General features: G+C 40.6%; 1 protein-coding gene across 1 annotated transcript in view; it reads right to left on the bottom strand.

The window, feature by feature from the left end:
* Positions 1-19,731, bottom strand: part of ST8SIA6 (ST8 alpha-N-acetyl-neuraminide alpha-2,8-sialyltransferase 6) — a 132,322-nt gene extending 112,591 nt beyond the window's left edge. Inside the window, exon 1 of the mRNA XM_037161695.2 lies at positions 19,637-19,731. Coding sequence (XP_037017590.2) covers positions 19,637-19,731 — 95 coding nt within the window. The remainder of the gene's footprint in view (positions 1-19,636) is intronic.
* Positions 19,732-20,225: the final 494 nt, after the last annotated feature.

Here is a 20,225-nt window from a genome sequence, read left to right as displayed (position 1 = left end):
AAATATATAGGGAACTAAGAGTGAAAAGAAGGAAAGTGGGACTCCCAGAAGGAAGAAATAAATATTTAACATAACAAATACAGAATGAAAAAACAAGAAGTCAAAAAAATGAGGAGAGGCTTAGGAACCTCCAGGACAACTTTAACCCTTCCAACATCCAAATCATAGGGGTGCCATAAGGAGAAGAGGAAGAGAAGAAATTGAAAACTTATTTGAAAAAAATAATGAAGGAGAACTTCCTTAATCTGACAAAGGAAATAGATTTCCAAGAAGTCCAGGAAGCTCAGAGAGTCCCATAGAAGTTGGACCAAAGGAAGCACACACCAAGGGACATCATAACTACATCACCCAAGGTTAAAGATAAGGAGAGAATCTTAAAAGCAGCAAGAGAAAAGGAGACAGTTATCTACAAATGAGTTCTCACAAGACTATTGACTGATTTCTTAAAAGAAACCTTAAAGGCAAGAAGGGGCTGGAAAGAAGTATTCCAAGTCATGAAAGGCAAGGATCTGCATCCAAGATTGCTCTATCCAGCAAAGCTATTATTTAGAATGTGAGGGCAGATAAAATGCTTCCCAGAAAAGGTCAAGTTAAAGGAGTTCATTATCATCAAGCCCTTAATATATTAAAGGGGCTTATCTAAGAAAAAGAAGATGATAAAAACTACAAACAGTAAAATGACAACAAACTTCAACTATCAAGAACTGAACCTAAAAAAACAAAAACAAGAATGAACTAAACAAACAACTAGAAAAGGAGCAGAATCCCAGAAATAGAGATCACATGGAGGGTTATCAGTGGGGAGGGGGAGAGGGGAGAATGGGGGAAAAGGTACAGGGAATAAGCATAAATAGTAGATACAAAATAGACAGGGGAAGGTTAAGAATAGTATAGAAAATGGAGAAGCCAAAGAACTTATATATATAACCCATGGACATGAACTAAGGGGGTTGGAAATGCTGGTGGGAGGAGGCATGCAAAATGGAGGGGAATAAAGGGGAGAAAAAAATGGGACAACTGTAACAGCATAATCAATAAAATATATTTTAAATAAATAAACTGTATATATGTTTATTTTTTTAAATGCCTATTCATTTAGTTTAAAGTTTTGGAAAGATATGGTACAATTTCTCATTAAACATAGTAGAATAAATTACTCATAGTTGAGTAATTGCAGATCTATGCTTTCTTTTAACTTCCCATTAATATGATTTTCAAGTGAATAATGAAGATACAAATCCATAAGAGCAAAGAGCTAAAGAGGAATAATAGAAAATGAGAGATTTAAACAATTTTTTGGAAGATGAAGAGTTAATGAATGAATCACAAGTGACTTCACAAAGTAAAGAAAGCTCAAATCTACGTGCTTACAGAGGGGAGTGCCAATAAGAAACATGCTGGCTTGAACCACAGAATCTTCAAATGGCACAGGAACTGGTAAGCATGAGGAGCCTTAGAAAACAAGGGCCTGGATATCAGAGGGTCAGTTAACACAGACAAACATCAGCTTCTCTCCAGCCTCCCCTTCTGCACACCAGCAGGACACATCATTTCTACAGAAATTGAATCAGAGAAACCACAAACTTGAAGACATCAGTAACAAAAGAAGGAGGAATGAGGTATTCTAGTAAAAACAAGGATGATTATGTGAAAGTCTATGTTTACATGCCATTTGGGACACATTAAGACCCCCCTGCCACTGGACTCTTAGAATGCCAACCACCAGGATATACCCCCAGGTTGGAGTATCATCTAGAGAGAAAAAAATAGGTCACAAACAAAAGATCGAAAAGTAAATTTTATGAATGAAGTCAGAACTTCTGTATTGTTCTGGATACCCATAATGTAGAAGAGCACCTAACACAAAAAGAGGTGAAGAATATAGTTCCACATATATTTGTTTGATGAGTAAATAGATAAATGGTTGAATCAATGTATAAATCAGCAATCAGAATGGCACCAAATTTTCCAACAACACTGGAAGCTGGAAGATAGTTCAATAATGTCTTTAAAATTCTAAGTGAAAGTGATATTTAGCCTAGAATTCTAGTCTTACATTAACTTTCATGAAGTGGGAAGGTAGAATTAAAATGTTTTTAAACATACAAAGACCTCTTGAATCCTTTCTGAGAAAACTGCTGAAGGATGTGTTCACCAAAACAAGGGGAGTATACAAAAAAGTTTGAGATTCGAGAAACAGGGCCCTCATTTTAAGGGAGAGACTAGGAGAATTCCTGGGATGATTCTGAAATGAAATTCCAGTACAATACTGAGGCAGCAGGCTGAGAGAGGAAATGGTCCAGAACAGTGTAATCTCTGAGATGTGTATTTTCTAGAAAACTAAATTGCACTGATAGATTAACTGACTATTAGACTCTATTGAGAGATATTTTGTAGCTCCTTGGAAAGTTTAGAGTAAAATTTAAACAAAATAATAACAATAATGACCAGGAAAAAGACCAAAGAGACCACACAAAAACTTTCATATGACATTAATAGCAACTTTTATTTATAATTGCCAAAACTTGGAAGCAACCAAGATGTTTTTCAATAGGTGAATGAATTAATAAACTGTGGTACACTCAACATTAGAATATTATTCAATGACAAAAATGAGCTATCAGGCCATAAAACAGCATGAGAACACTTAAAAGCATGTTACTGAGTGAAAGTAGACAATCTGAAAAAGCTACATACTATATCATTCCAACTACATGACATTTTGGAAAAGGCAGAACTATAGGGGCAGTCAAAGGATTAGTGATTACCAGGGTTTGGGGAGAGGGAGGTATGAACAACCAGAGTAAGGAGAATTTTTAGGGCAGTGAAAATACTCTGTATGATACCATAATGATAAATACATGTCTTTATACATTTGTTCAGACCTATAGAATGTACAACCCCAAGAGTGAACCCCAGTGTAAACTATGGACCTTGGTTAGTGTGATGTGTCAATGTAGGTCCATCTATTGTGACCAATTGTACCACTTGGGTGTGGGATGTTAACAGTAGGGAAGCTGTGTGTGGGGGCAGGTGGGAGGTATATGGAAACTCTCTGTACCTTCCTATCAATTTTGCTGAGAATCTAAAATTGTTGTAAGATATAATGAATACAGAAAGAAAAACACAAGGAGAAAGAAAAAGATGTAATCACAGTCCACTATAAAGCTTGGCTGTGAACAATATATATAAACTCAAAATAAACTGAATATTGAATTAATTTAAAAGTTAATAAGAGTATATTATAAAAGTGAAAGAAATGAGGTGTGAAGAGGTGTTTGTCTTTTGGCAAGGGGGACAGATATTAAGAGGAGTAAATCTGTTTCTGCCATAAATGGACTTAAACATATAATTAAATTAAAAATTCAATTATAAAACAAAATTAAATAAACTTCAAAAATTAATTAAATTCTAAAAATCAAGAAACAGACATAGAAGTACATGATTAAGAAATATGAAGGTAAATATCATAAAAATAGCTAACAGGGTTGAAACTTATTGCCACAGGAATGGGAAAAAAGGGGCAGAGAATTGCAATTTTCTGTGTCTTTTCCTACTGAGAAATGACGCACTGTAGTTACTAGGTGACAGGTACTAACACTAGTGTAAGACACATAAAAATATTTTAGAAAATTTATTTAATGCAGACATTTAATGTAGAAAAATTATTTAATTATTTGATTGTGCCTCACTTTATTGTACTTCACAGATACTGCATTTTTCACAGATTGAAGGTGTGTGGCACCCACACATTGACTGTCTCCTAGAGCCATTTTTCCCACTGTGTGTGCTTGCATCACGTCACATCTCTGCATCACATTTTGGTAATTCTTGTAACATTTCAAATGTTATGTTGATCTGTGATCAGTGATCTTTGATGTTACTTTGTAACTATTTTAGGGCGCTACAAACTCGACACAAAACAATGAACCTAATTTATAAAAGTCAAGTTTTCTGACTGCTCCACTGCCTAGCCATTCTCCCAATCTCTCTCCCTCTCCTCAGGCCTCCTTTTTCCTTGAGACACAGTAATATTGAAATTAGGTCAGTTGATAACTCTACAATGGTCTTTAAGTGTTCAACTGAAAGGAAGAGCCACACATCTCTTACTTTAAATCAAAAGCTGGACATAACTAAGCTTAGTGAGGAAGGTGTGTCAAAAGCCCAGGAAGGCCAAAAGCTGTGTTCTTGTGCCAAACTGTTAGCCAAGTTGTGAATGCAAAGGAAAAATTCCTGAAGGAATTCAAATGTGCTACTTCAGTGAACATATGAAAGTGAAACAGCCTATTGCTGGTAAACAGAAAGTTTTCATGGTCAGGAGAGAAAATCAAACCAGCCAGAACATTCTGGTAAGCTGGAGCCTGCTTCAGAGCAAGGCTCTCTTTCTCTTCAATTCTATGAAAGATGAGAAATATGAGGAAGCTGTATAAGAAAAGTCTGAAGCTAGCAGAGGTTGGTCCATGCATGAGGTTTAAGAAAAGAAACCATCTCTATAGCATAAAAGTACAACGTGAAGCAGCAAGTGCTGGTGCAGAAGCTTCAGCAAGCTATCCAGGAGAGCTAGCTAAAATAAATAGTCAAAGGCAGCTTCACTTTAACAGATAGTGAATGCAGAGTAAACAGCCTTATATTGGAAGAAGATGCTACCTAGAACTTTTAGGGTTAGAAAGATGTCAATACCTTGCTTCAAAGCTTCAAAGTACAGGCTGACTCTCTCGGTAGGGGCTAATGCAATTGGTGATTTTTAAATTGAAGCCAATGCTCATTTACCCTTCTAAAAATCCTGGATCAATTAAGAATTATGCTAAATCTACCAGCCTGTGCTCTATGAACAGAACAACAAAGCCTGAATAACAGTACATCTGTTTAGAACATGGCTTACAGAATATTTCAATGCTCAAAAAAAAGATTATTTTCAAAATAGTACTGTTCATGACAATACACCTGGTTACACAAGAGCTTTGATGGAGATTAGTGTTGTCTTCATGACTATTAACACCACATCTATTCTGTAGCCCATAGATCAAAGAATAATTTCAAATTTCAAGTCTTATTAGTTAAGAAAATTATTTCAAAATTTTATAGCTGCCATAGATAGTAATTACTCTGATGGATATGGGGAAAGTAAATTGAAAAACTTCTGGAAGGGATTCACCAGTCTAGATGCCATTAAGAACATCCATGATTCATGGGAAGAGGTCAACTTATCAACATTAACAGGAGTTTGGAAGAAGTTGATTCCAATCCTCATGGGTGACTTTGAGAATTCTAGACCTCAGTAGAGGAAGTAACTGCAGATGTGATGGAAATAGCAAAAGAACTAGAATTAGAAGTAGAGCTTGAAGATGTGACTAAATTGCTGCAACTATATGACAAAACTTTAACCAATGAGACACTGCATGTTTACATTAACAAAGAAAGTGGTTTCTTTAGATGGGATCTATTTCTGGTGAAGATGCTGTAAAGACTGTTGAAATGAAAACAAAGGATTTAGAATATTACATAAACTTAGTTGAAAAAGCAGCAGGAGGGTTTGAAAGGCTTGACTCCAATTTTGAAAGAAGTTCTGTGGGTATAATGCTATCAAGCAGTATTGTATGCTACAGAGGAATCATTCATGAAAGGAAAAGTCAATTAATGCAGCAAACTTCATTGTTGCCTTATTTTAAAAGACAGCCACCTTGACATTCAGCAACCACCATCCTGTCAACATCGAGGCAAGAAAGCTCCACCAGCAAAAAAAAAATAACATGCTCAGCTGATGGTTAGCATATTTTAGCGATAAAGTATGTTTTAGTTAAGGTATGTACATTTTTTAGATGTGATGCTGTTGCACACTACAGCATCATGTAAACACAACTTTTTTATGCACTGGGAAACAAAAAAATTCATGTGACTTTTTATTGTGATATTCACTTTACTACAGTGGTCTGAAACAGAACCAAAGTATCTCCAAGGTATACCTGTACTAATCTTTGGCTTTTTACCTATTTAATACACTACTTAGCAAAAAATAACAGTTGACTTGAAAATAGCCACAGCAGTTCTCAAACTATGCAATTTAATTATGCACAGGATTTATGGGTTTATAAATTACAATATAAAGTTCAATTTTTATTAGCGCACACATCATTAATAATCTGGAATACCACTGACAGGCAATAGGAGGCAGAATATGCTTTAAAGTTCTACTGAGATGCAAACAAATTCATTGATTAAATATTTTCTCTGTGCTGGGCTCTGAGTGCATTACATTATCTCTTTTAATACACCTTGAGCGATCGACATAGGATGTTAGTCTGAAGGATATAAAAGTTCCAAGGTCACACAGGATGGTGTTATGATCGAATGTTTGTGTCCCCCCGCAAAAAAAAAAAAATTCACACCCCCGGTGTAATGGTCTTTGGAGATGAGGTCTTTGGGAGATAATAAGGGTTAGATGAGGTATGAGGGTGGGGTTCTGATCTGGTAGGACTAGTGCCCTTATAAAAAGAGACACAAGAGGCCCTGGCTGGTGTGGCTCAGTGGCTGAGCACAGGGCTGCAAACCAGAGGATCTCGGTTCAATTCCCAGTCAGGGCACATACCTGGGTTGCAGGCCGGTTCCCTGCAGGCTAGTTCCCAGCAGGGGGCACACGAAAGGCAACCATACATTGATGTTTCTCTCTCTCTCTCCTTCCCCTCTAAAGATAAATAAATAAAATCTTTAAAAAAAAGTTATGAAAAAAAAAAGTAGAGACACAAGAGACCTCTTTCTCTTTCCTCCTCTCCCCCACTCTGTATCCATCTCTGTCTCTCTCCCTGCCATCTGCAGGGAAGAGGCTGCAATCTACAAACAAGAAGCACGTCCTTGCCAGAACCCAGCAGTGCTGGTACTGGTACCTGATCCTGGAATTTCAGCCTCCAGAGCTATGGAAATATATATCCATTGTTTAAGCCACCAAGCCTGTGGTATTTTGTTATGGCAGCCTCAGCTGACTAATGGGCTGAGGGAAGATGAGAGTTTAGGCTCATCTATTTCTATTCTGCCTCTTAAACCCTGTTATTTCTCCTGGCTCAAAATAATCCAGCACACACACACACCATCCAGAACTCCAACCACGAGACCGTGACAACTCCAGCAATATCCTACGTGAACCTACTGACACCTAGTTTCTCCAGACATCAGCTATGAGAAGCCAAAAAAGTCGCACTCATCTTAGGAAAACCTGAATTTCCAAAACTGTGTTACGATCTGTCACCTCAGCTTAAGTCAAGGATTTTTTCCAGGGAAGGTGCCCTCCCTCCTTGTAAATCACACACACTGATTCGGGTCGTAGGAAGTACAGGCCAACCCCACTATATGTTTCCTCAGCATGAACAAAGTTAGATCTGTTTGCATTTCAGCATTACAGGCTGAACTGTGTCCTCCTGCTCCAAAGTTCACATGTTGAAGTCCGAACCCCCAGTGCCTCAGAATGTTACCTTATCTGGAGACAAGGCCTGTAAAAGGTTCCTTCAGTTACCTCAACTTCAGTGAGGTCATAAAGGTGAGCTCTAGTCCAACACAGCTAGTGCCCTAATAAGAAGAGGAAGTGGGACCCAGACAGGCACAGAGGGCAGACAATGTGAGGGCACAGGGAGAGGATGGTCATCTGCAAGCCGAGGAGACAGGCGTGGAATGGACCCTTCCCTCACACCCCTCTGAAGGAACCAACTCTGCCAACACTTTGATGTCACGTTTCTAGGCTCCAGAACTAAATTAAATTAAAAAATAATGAGAAAATAAATTTCTTTCGTAAAGCCATATGGTCTGTGGTACTTGGTTACAGCAGCCATAGCAGGCTAACACAGTCCATAACTGCATGTACCCAAGACCTTGACTGGACTCCTCTCACCCCCCAATTCCATTCAGTCACCAAGCCAAGGATTCAGTCTCCTTATGTTTCTCCTTAAATTCCCATCTGCTCCTATCATGTGGGTTTTAACTCAGACCTAACCACGATAGTCTCTTGTTTGGTTTCTCAGTCCCTTCCCTTTTCAGTCCATCATTTGCACAGGGAAAGGTTGACAACAGATTCCAACCACACAGAAACAGATGCTGGGCCCATGTACAGGCACCTGCTGCAACCAGGTAGCCACCTCTGGTGACCCGGGGAGAAGGGTAGGGGGCCAGAGCTGCAGCTCAGCCACTACTTGAACGACTGGCGTGGCTGTCCCAGTTAAACCTCAGCCTGCCTTACATTATCCCCAGGGCCTGGCCACTCCTCCAGAAAAGCTTCCAGTTTCTCCTGTTACCTGAGAGGGCAGCTATTTGGAGGTGGCCCTGGAAGATGGCTTCAGCCCTGGAGGCCAGGCAAAGACGGTGCTCACTCACACAGCCTGGGATGGCTATAATGTGCCAGTCACCCAGGGAGTAGAGATTTCGTGCTGAGAAGAGCTCTCTGGGGATTCAAGAATGGGCTGGGGCCTGGATCAGCACCCTGGACAGCAGGGCCATGGGCTCCTGGCCTGCCCCTGATGCCCTCTTCTCGGCTCTTGGTCTGTGCTGCATCCTGTGGCTTCTGCTCCTCTGACTGCACTGTCTGACTCTGTTTGAAGGGAGGCAAAGATCTCCTCCGGGCTGCTCCTTGCCTCCCAGGACAGCGTGTGGCTCCCAGGATGTCAGGCCTACATGTGCTTGAGGCTCTCCATCCTTGCAAGTCTGGCGTTCGTGACCACTCCCTGCCATTCTCTCCAATGGCTCCTTAAATGAGAAGATTCTCTCTCTGCATTTGACACAAGATAAAATGAGTTACCCCTGTTTCTCCAGCTGGAGCACAGCCTGGGAAGTCAGTCAGCTGTCTCTTTCAGCTATGGGGCCTGGGACAGTGACTAAACCCTCTGGGTCTCAGTTTCTCCTTCTGTAAAGTGGGACTCTTGATAGTCCTACAGAACAGTGTGGCTTTGAGAATTAAATGGAGTTGTACATATCAAGCTGCTAAACCCAGCACACGGTAACAGCTCAGTAATTGCTAAACCTTTTTAATTTTGCTGAGCTTGACACAGCGCCCCACTCACCTTAGGTGTTCATATCTGGGAGACTGTTCTCTATCTTGAATAAACAGCATGTCAAACCTGACTGAACTGCCTAGAGAACATTTCTTATATGTAGAAAATCTGAATACGAATGGGGAACTTTGCCCATTTTGTCTATTTCTCACCTTGGGATATTGTTGATGATTATGTACACTGCCTAAAAAGGCTTTTTAAATTTAGTGTTCCTCAAAACTACTTCAGTCCTCTGCATATCCCAACAACACAACATTACTTCTATTCATCAGCTTCCTGTACTTGAAACCTACCCACGCACACACACACGGCACAAAAATTACACAAAGCAAAACCATGGATGCCAACCTGTGTTCTCTCACAAAATCTCCTGCATATAACAAGTTCAAGTATACAATTCAATAATGTTTAATAACTTCATAGCTTTACACAGCCTTTACCATAATTCAGTTTTAGACTTCCATCACCCCCAAAAGACCCCTTGTACCCAATTTCTACCACACCCTCACCCACAGACTCAGGCGGCCACTAATCTGCTTTTTATGTCTATTTCACACAGTATTTTGTGCCTGGCTTCTTTCACTTAGCATAACGTTTTTGAGGTTCCTCCATGGTGTGCATGTATTCATATTTCATTCCTTTCTATTGCTGAATAGCATTTCATGTATAGATATACTACATTTTGTTTATTGATTCACCAGTTGATAGACATCTGGACTGTTTCCATGGTTTGATGCTTATAAATAATGTTGCTATAAAGGTCCCCATACAGTGTTTATATTTACGTAAACATGTTTTTACTTATCTTGGGTAGATACCTAGGAGTGGGGTTTGTGGATCATATGCCAAGTTTATATTTAACTTTCCAAGAAATTATCGAACCGTTTCCAAAGCAGTTGCCCTTGGACTTCCACTGATGACTGATTAGTGCCAGCAACCTTATGTCTCAGCTCCCACCTGTGTCTGTTGCCTCCTACACAATCCTACTGAGACTTACTCCAGCAGTGGCACCAACCCAGTGTGTCAGCAGGGGAGCTGTGAACGAAGCAGAACTATCACTATCACTATGTGGCCTGCTGAGGCTCATCTCCCAGGGGAAATGGCTAATTAGAATACCAAGAGCATCAAAAAATCTTTGCAGCTCCTCTGCCTTTGATTCTGCTATAAAGATCCAGATATTCTCAGGAGCTAAAAATCAAGTGTTAACCAGCCCTAAATGTTTTACCCTTTCACCTCCTGAGGAGCCCAAGGAAATGAATGCACTCTTAAGCCAATGTGAAGGTCATTGATGAAGATTACGGGTTCTCCTTAGTGCTCCCACATTTCAACAAATGACCAAGAGTGATAACTCAAACCCCAACAATTGACATTGAGAGTCCTAAGACAAGAAGACTTCCAAACACAGATGCTCTTTGATTTATGATGGGGTTATGTCCTAATATATCCACCATAAATTTAAAATATTGCTAAGTCAAAATGCATTTAATACACCTTCCCTCCTGAATATCATAGCTATGCCTATAGCCACTTTTTACTGAGTGTGTATTACCTTAAAACCATCAAAAAGTAAAAAATATTAAGTCAAATCATTGTAAGGTTGGAGACCATCTGTATCATCACAGGAATAATAAATTCCCCGAGGCAGATCCTCCAAATTATTGGTCTAGCTAATATGTTTTAGTTTGCCTCATTTCTCCAGCACCACAGCCACAATTTGCACTTGCCTATGAGGTATTCCAATATACCTTCACTAAACCACCTGTGGGGCACATCTATATCCCCACCATTTATGCAGACACAACCTTCCTGGGCTCATTCTGTTCCTAAGCACCCATCAATGGCCTTATACTGATAAACATCAGGGGGTGGGGCAAAAGTAGGTTCACACTTGTTCCTATGGAAAACAATAAAATACAATAATTAGTAAATAATAATACAAAAACATAAGCTCTGTGTTTTGTGCACACACAACTGTAAACCTACTTTTGCCCACCCCTGTATTCTGCTGATGGGGAAAACTCATGAATCTACTTCACAAGACATTCATATTGTGGTCCAGACTTTGACTACCTGTAGCTGGGTCATTGCACACCCAAAAGATCCACCACCTCAGTTAGATCTGGAGGCTTCATTTGATCCCCAGGGGCCATCTCCTGTCAATATCCCTAACCCTAGCACTCTCAAGCAAGCCCAACATTGACTTGACTATTTGGCTTCTAGAAGCAACATATTCCTTATGTACACATTTCATTAAAATCTATTTAGGCAATCACAAGAAAATCAGCCCAATCTGAACAAAGGTCACCCCAACAATAAGCTCTTGAGGCCACTGAAGAAACCACCCAGGTAAGTATGCCATTAGTCCTATCCAGTGATTCCTTTACTGTGGGAGCCCTATTCTAGTGCTTTCTGGAGTCTCCTTGCCCAAATTCATGGATCCAAAGAGGAGCACCCTCACCTGGCTTTATTAGCCACTTGCAGGGTTCCCTAAGTCCAGGAGAAAGGGAACCAATTTACTTTACAGACAACAGCACCACCGCCACATGTGACGGAACATACCAGAGAACTCCTTTCCTTTCTATTACCAAGATATCCCCGATAAAAGATGAGACCCAAGTGTCAGTCTTTTCAACACTGGAGGATACCCTCCAAAAAAGTATGTTCATTATCCATAGTTTACAGACTCCTGGGTGCTAGCTAATGGCCCCACTCTTCAGTATAATGTATGGATCAAACACAAAATAGATTTCCCATTCGGGATTTGGCACTGCAGGACCTCCACAATGGGAATATATTTGTGCTCAGACCTCATGTGTTATAATTCAAGTCTCTCAGGCCACCGCTCCTACTACAGGTCCCATGAAGGAGGTTCATTTTAATGCCATAACCAACCAACTTGCTCACATTTCTTAAGTAACCTCATGTAGCACCCCCATTCTTCTGGCTCCAAGGACCTGGCCATTATCGCCTTAGGACCCTTAAACATGGGGTTGAGCGTGATGGCATCTAGCTGCCACTGGCTCTAGCCCAAACCACAGCTTCCCAATGTGGCTTTCGTGCCCTGTTCCACCCCAACGTCATGGCCAGAAAGGATCATGTCATGGAGAAAATGCCTTTTCTCTCACTAGCAAACTGACTTTATTGACTGCTGCCCCAATCTACAGGCACAAATCATTAGGCCCTCGTGATGATTGACACCAATGTGGGTCTACTTGGGTTTACCCTCTCCAGTATGCTCCCGCTGGCACCACTACCGTAAATCTCAGTGATACTTTGTTACTTCCCTCTGGGTCCCACGATATTACCTACTCTGATCCAGTATTCATTCAGTGTCAGCATGGCCCTTACAACAAGGCATCATCTGGAATCTATTTTTCTATTGTCCACAGGCAGAAGTCCTAATAAAGAATCCTAATAAACATATATAATAGCATACCTAAAGACACCCTCTGAAAATTACAAAATGGACAATGGTCTCTTAAATGGATCTTTCTTTTCCTCTCTGCTGTAGTTACCTCGAACTATTGACTTTTAGGTGTTATGGAATCCAAAATGTAACTAGGATCTCTCTTCTCCTCATCCTAGCCATAAAAGGGACTACCACTCACCTGTGGATCTATAAAACCCAACCAGAATCCCCCTTTCCAGAAATAACAACCCCCATTCTGTCATGCCTTCTCAAATGTGGAGCCCAGGTAATACAGTGGGATCCACAGAAAATGAGAGCCCTAACCCCCAGGCAGACTCTTCTATATGCAGAAGGAAACCTGTCTGCCAAAGCCTGCTGTCCTTCCCTGATCTGATGGTTTCAAAGGCTGATTAATTGGAAATTTCTCTTTGTAGGAAGCAGAAGTCTTGGTGCCTCCTTGAAACCACATCAGTGAGTCTCATCACAGTCTGTGGTATAACAGACACATGTTTGTCATTTTCAGTTGTGTAACACAGACTCAACACTCCCTATAAGTGTGTGGATCTTTCAATGAGGAATGAAAGATCTTGAATTAATTCCCAACGTCAACATTCTTAAATAGGGTGCCAGCTCCACTCCATTATGGTGATTTGAATGTGGGATTGCTCCAAGATTCAGGATGCAATGTCCATAGCTCTCATACTAGTAAGAAATAAGAAATTACTGAACAACTTCTGAAGCCAAAGGAATACTAATTCTTAGTCACTCTCATACTATTTGCTCAAATATAAAATTTATTCCAAAGTCTTAGGGCTACTCATGGACTCATAAGGGGTCTACAAAACTCCTGTGCACTCACTACTCTCTCTCTCTCTGCATTCCAGGTCCTTTCCTGGAGAACCATCCTCCCTTACTCCTACCTCAGGACTTCTCTGCTTGTGTGAGTAATAAATCTTTCTTCGGTTATACCAGAGCACCACTCTCATGAGCTTCAGAGAAGAACCTAACCATGGGGGAGCCGCCCCATGATATGGTAGAGTTGCTAGAAAAGCCATCACGGAAGGTGTGAAGTGGTTATCTCACTGTGGTTTTTCCATAATGACTAATGATGTTAAGCATTTCTTTCAAATGCTTATCACCCATCTGTATGTCTTCTTTGGTGAAATGTCTATTCAAATCTTCTGCCATTTTTAAATTTTCTTGTTATCGAGTTCGTTGTAAGACTTCTTTATATATCCTGGATCCAACTCTTTTGCTGCTATATGACTTTCAAGCATTTTCTCCTAGTCTATGGTTTATGTTTTTATATTCTTAGTAGTGTATGTGGTAGCACAAATGTTTTTAATTTTAATAAAATGCAATTTATTATTTTTTCTTGTATTGATTAAATTTTAAGTGTTGTTTCTTTTTACCTAATCCAAATTCATTCATCCAAATTTATATATTAGAGAGGTCTAGTATTCTTACAATAACTAAAAGTTAATGGAAATTACAATAATTTCAAAAGCATAGGTTATGCTTATAAAATTACCTTTAGAAATAATTATGTCCATAGATATAGATTTCCCCAGTGACTGATTATCTACAGCACATACAAAGTATTCTTGGTACTTCATGCAACAAAATTAAGTTTTTGAAATATGAAAGAGTTGACTAGATAGATTTAACTTCCTAAGTGTGTACACATAAAGATACTAAAGTAATAACCATCTTCCTAATGGCAAAGGAAGCTATAAAATAAGACATCAGGACACAAGAACATTTTCCTCAAGTTTGCCCACGGCTCTGTAAAGAGCTTCCTTTCTGCCCAGTGAGAGTTTGTAGCACCTCTGCAAACCTAAACCACAGACCAGCTAAGCCCAGTGGCTCTAAAAAGAATCACTGGAGCTGGCAGTGAAGACATGTATTTATTCCCTTTTTTTCTCTTCATATTCCTTCCACTGCGCCTAAGCCTCTTTCTCACTGTTTCCTGTTAGCACTTAATCTGACAAAATGTTTGCAATTCTCTATAATCCACACCCTCCTGACAAATCATTCCTCCCACCAGACAGGCAGGCTTTTCTTTGTTGTTTCAAATTCACCCTAATGCCTGTTGGCTCAAGGAAAATGTCTACCTAGGGCATGGTAAATTAACACACGAGGCCAGACCACATTAAGGCAACCTAGATTTATGTTTCGATGGACCCACCTTCACTTTTGTATGCACACGTGAATAGTATTGTCTGCTGAATGTTGCCTCTCAAGTAATAAAATGAAACCCCCAGCCTCTTTGTGAAGAGAGGCCCTGTAGTGGGAGTAGTGGAGTCATATGAGCGTAACAGAGAGTAAAAATTTCACCTCCACACAGTGAGTGGGGCCAATCAGACACCATGTCTGCATGAACTTCTATCTCCTCACCCACCTACGCCACAAAGCAAAGAGCAGAACATTTCTTCCTGTCCTTCGAGCTCATCCTGGCTTTGCTGTCCACATGGCAATGTGCCCACAGAAGCCCAGCAGTGACTGCAGTTCCCATTCTGAAGCCCTGCCCCTGGGCCAGGTGGCCTGGACAATGTGTCCTGCTGCTCTCATCAGCAGAGCAGCTGAAGTGGGACATCAGCAGCATAGAACAAAGGGATGGAAAGTGACAGTCTGGGAGGCACCAGTGAAACCCGTTTCCCAGCAGGGAACACGAGGAGACTGACCCCAGAGCACAAAGGGAGAACTCCCTCTAAATGTTGAAAGAGAGGGACAGCAATTAAGGCACAGGATTCTGAAGGAGGAAAAGAGGTAGAAAGTGAGATTCAAAGCCTCATTTCAAATTATTTCAGAAACCAAACCAAAGGCAACTTAAAGCAGACTGAATTTTTAACATCGGGACGTGTATAATACCAATATTTCTAAAAACAAAGAGGCAAAAATATAAAGTGAATTCGATCATCTTTGAAAGTAAAATTCAATAGCCTTTATCAACCTGGAGGGTGGGGGGAGAAGAAAGGGAAAAGAGGGTGAAAATCAGCTGTTCCAGAGTTCTGTTCAAACTCAGTTCACACTCGTCTTGAAGTTTCTGAAGTTCATAGTTATGATCCCAATGTGAACATAGACAACAGAAAAACGTCACATAAAACATTACAGCTTCCGCTGTAAGACAGTAGAGAGTAATCAGTACCCAATTCTTTCTCTTCTGACTACATTCTTTTGAAAGTACACGAGTCTACACAAAATGACAACCTCACATAGCTGCTTCAGAAGGCAGTCAGATTTGGGGAAGAAATGCTGGTAACAAGAGGGCATGTGGAACCACCTGAAGCAATTACCAGCAGCTGATGTCACATTTTACCTGTGAAACATAGCAGGTCAAAGGAGAAAAAAGAGAGAGGCTTTGATCTTCCTCCCACGGTCTACCTTTCTTTAAGTAGAGAGGCTGCACAACCAGAAAATCCGGTGGATGCTCCCACGCAGGAAGGACCTGCTTCCTGAGGCTGCCTGGGGGCCCCTGGCTCATTTACTACGCTCTCTTTACACCCTCCTGAGATTAAACCTCTATTGTATTGTAAAGCAACACTAAAGGAATGGAAGGAAAATTAGTCATTGCACCCTGGAACATGAAGGGGACAGGCAGATATGGGGAGAACCCCAGGACCCCAGTCCTCCCCTGATTTCGGGTAACTTGCCATTCCTGGCAACAGCAGAAGGCCAGGTTCATTAGCATCACCCATGCATAGATGTAGTTTCTGACTGCCATGAGAGCAAGACATGGGAGCGAGAGGCAGCTTTGAGGTCCAGTATTTAAGAACTCAAATAACATAGACACCGACAATAGTATGATGACTGCCAGAACAAAAGGGGTACGGGGGGAGGTAGAAGAGGGTATAGGGGTGATAAACGGTGATGGAAGGAGATTTGATTTTGGACGGTGAACACACAGTACAATATACAGATGATGTATTACAGAATTGTACACCTGAAACCTAAATAATTTTACTAATGTTACCCCAATAAATTCAATAATAAATAAATACTCAAATGAGTAAATTTTGTTACCTGTATTTACATTTTTAAAAAGCTCAAATTTTAGTAAGTGTTACATTATATGTATTTTATCACAATGTTTTTAATTCAAATTTTTAAAAACCAGACACCTGTTTAAGGGCTGTATGGTTCATCCTCTCATGTGGTTTATTCTCAAAGAAGGAAAATTTCTTCCTGGTGGAGACACAAGGAATTCTAAAGTGTCCTATCTGAGAGCAGAAGGCCAGAGGGAGTATTCCACATCTCTCTCTCTCTCTCACCAATACACATATCTTCGGGTGAGGATTAAAAACAATAACAATAAAAACAAGGCCCTCCAAATCATAAAACCTATTAAAAAGATTCTATAACTTAAGGGCAAATATTGTTCTTGAGATATGGAGAAAAATACTACTTTTAAAAAGTATGTACCATAAGAAACAGGAAGAAGCTCTGGCTGGTGTGGCTCAGTGGATTGAGTGTTGGCCTGTGAATCAAAGGGTTGCTGGTTTGATTCCCAGTCAGGGCACATGCCTGGGTTGTGGGCCAGGTCCCCTATAGGAGGCGTGCAAGAGGCAACCACACATTGATGTTTCCCTCTCTTCTCTCTACCTTCCCCTCTCTAAAAAAAAATAAATAAAAACATTTTAAAGTCTGTATCTTTTTAAAAAAGAAAAGAAACAGAAAAAAACACCCTTCAGAAAGCATTTGCTTCACATCCTCAAGAAAATATGAAGAAATGGAAGGTGGGATTTAAAAGATTACGTAGATGCTAAGCTGTAAACTGATGTGATAAGGTGCAGTATAAAAAAATAAAATAAACTGTAAAAAATAAAAATGTAATACATTTACTTTTTTAGATAGGTCAAAACAGAGTTAACACTACAGAAAAATAATTCAGTAAAGTGGAGGACAACCTTGAGGAGCCATTCTAGAGGGCAGAGGAAAAGGATAAATTAAGAAATTATTAGTAGATGAGTGGATAAAACAACGATGGGACATTTACACAATGGAATACTACTTGGCTGTAAAAAAGAAGAAAATTTTACCATTTGCAACAGTCTAGATATATCTGGAGAGCATTATGCTAAGTGAAATAAGCCAGGCAGAGAAAGACAAATACCATATGATCTCACTCATATGTGGAATCTAATGAACAAACTGAACTAACAAACAAAACAGAGACAGACTCAGAGAGCAGGATGACAGTTACTGTGGGAGGGTGCCGGTGGGGGGGGAAGGATTGAGTCAAAATGAATAAAGACTCATGAACGTGGACAACAGTGTGGTGACTGCAGGGGGAGGAGCTGTAAGGGGTTAAATTGCACTGAAAAAATACAATAAAAATTTTAAAGCAATCATAATTTATTTGCACAACCAAGTAGTATAGATTAAATTTTGCACCCCTGCTATATAAATAATCAAAATCATATATGATAAAAGAGATATAAAATATGTCAAAAGACAGATTTTAAGAAACATAACAGAATGATATAAATGTTTAAAACTTAATAATATAGACCATATTCAGGAAAAATAATATGAATTACTTATATTAGCTCAAGAAGTTTGCCAAATAGAATAGAAGTATGCCAAAAGGAGCTGAAAAATTCATTAAAGAATTACCTTGGAAAAGGCCTGGGACCAGATCATTTAATTAGTACATTCTCTCAAAGTTTCCCCAAGGGAAACCCCAGAAATTGTAACAAACAGTGCCCAGACTTGGAAAAAGATGGAATGCTCCCAGTTCATTGGAAAGCTAGGCCACCTACAGTTCACAACCCTGCATAAAATAAAAGTATAGGCCAACATTTTTCTCAAAAGCTTTGTTACTCCAGGATTTCCTGGTGCCTTTAATATGCTGGGAACTTCTAGTAGGAGGGTTGTGGGAGGCAGTGCTGTTCCCCACTTTAAGATTTCTTCCCGGCTCCCCAGACCCTCTCAGGACCAAGCAGAAGCCACACGGGACCCTTGAATCATTCAAATCGAAGATTAAGATGACCTAAGAGCCAAGAATACATGAAAGAATACATAGAAGGAAAGAGGTTCACCAAAGATAAATAGAGGAAAAGACGAGGAGAGGGAAAATACACTGCAATATACAAAACTGCAATCGTAGCAATGCTGAGGCATGAAGCATATTCTGCTGGTGAAATGCAATTTGATTCAACTCTTCTAGGAAGCACTTGGCCATATGGATTTAGAACCTAAAATACACTCACTCTTTGATCAAATAATCCAACTCCTGACAGTCCAATCCTGGAGAGTTGATTTAATGTGAAGATTTACATATGAGAATGTAGTTGATACAATTATTAATAGAAAACACAGCAAAATAAAAACAAAACAGGAAGCCATCCAAGTATCTAAAACCAGCAACAGTTAAGTGGACTGTGGCACATTCTACATGACAAATATGCAACAGTCAAGAGCAATGATTTTGGAAAAAAGAAATGATATGTCTGTGTTTAATTGTTTAGAATAAAAGGTAGAACACAAACTACAGAGCATAACCTTAAGTATATTTTTAAATACCTATATATAGGAAAAACTATTGGAAGACTATAGGCCAAAAACTTAATGTGATATCTGGGTGGTGGGACCCTGGGTAAATAATTTTTTATACATTTCTCTTATTATTTAGCTTTTTGCATCAAGCATGCATTACTTTCATAATCAGAAAATGATTTTAAAAACAAATAATTATATTGCACATGGATAAAATATTCATGTGAGTGAAAGAGCAATTTCAGCCTCCACTCACTGAGGACACACACATTCTCGCCCAGATGACTCTTACACAGGTGTGCGTGAAAGCATGAAGACAGAAGGCAAACCAGCCAAATCCCCCAGTAAAGACAAGCTGAGCTGCTTCTCCCAAAGGTTTTCATGAGCAAGAGGGGCATTGAACACCCATTTTTTAAAGTGAAGCTGCTTTTGTATGTCCCTTGGTTTCAAGAACCAAAGGAAAAGCCTTTACAGGGAAGATTCAGGTAGTGAGGAGTTACACGCTCAAGTGTGCACACACATCCTTTCTTTTCTTCTCTCCCTCTCTCTTTCTTAAACACACACACACACACACACACACACACACACACACACTCGCTCACTCTCTCTCTCTTTCTCTCTCTGAATCCTGTCATCCTACCCAGACAACTCAAAGCGAGACGTACTGATGCAGACGCCCCCATCCCCGCACCGCAGGTACCTGTTTGTGGCGCGAGGCAGCTGAGTCTCCGAGCTCTGGGGCGTCCTCAGCGCTGCGGGGGTGCCGTGGGTGGCCTCCCTGCTTTCCTCTACCATGGGCCTGCACAGCCAGGAAAAAAACTAAGTTATTAACACCTCGCGAGGGGCAGTAGACTGGCAGGCTGGGTATCGCGCTCGCTGCCTAGCCGGTACCTCCCTGCGCTTTCTAGCTCCCGCAGATGGGGCAAGACGGGAGGTGTGGGGGGGCCTCCGGAGCCCTGGCATCTGAAGAGGCTCAGGGCGGGAAGGAAGGGAAAGCTCGCACTGGCACGGACGGCCCCCAGGACACTGATGCAGAACCCGACGACAGGTCCTTCCCTTGCCCAGAAAGAACGATGCACGCTGGGACCCTCACGACACAGACCCGTCCCTCTCCACCCCAGCCAGTGCCCAAGCGGTCCAAGTGTCACCACTCTGGTATCACCCCACATCACACACTCACCCGGCCCTGCCTTCTGGACTCCCCTATCCCACCCCACCCTCCAGCCACTGCTGCCCCTGGGCTCGTCCTCGCAGCAGCCAAAAGTGTGCGCTGCCCAAGCCAAGCGGTT

This window comes from Artibeus jamaicensis, unplaced genomic scaffold (genome assembly GCF_021234435.1).
Source record: "Artibeus jamaicensis isolate MK-2021 breed Jamaican fruit bat unplaced genomic scaffold, CSHL_Jam_final contig_426, whole genome shotgun sequence".
In the NCBI taxonomy this organism is placed as follows: Eukaryota; Metazoa; Chordata; class Mammalia; order Chiroptera; family Phyllostomidae; genus Artibeus; species Artibeus jamaicensis.
The sequence above is the reverse complement of the archived record's forward strand: the minus strand, read 5'-3'. Positions and strand labels throughout refer to the sequence as shown.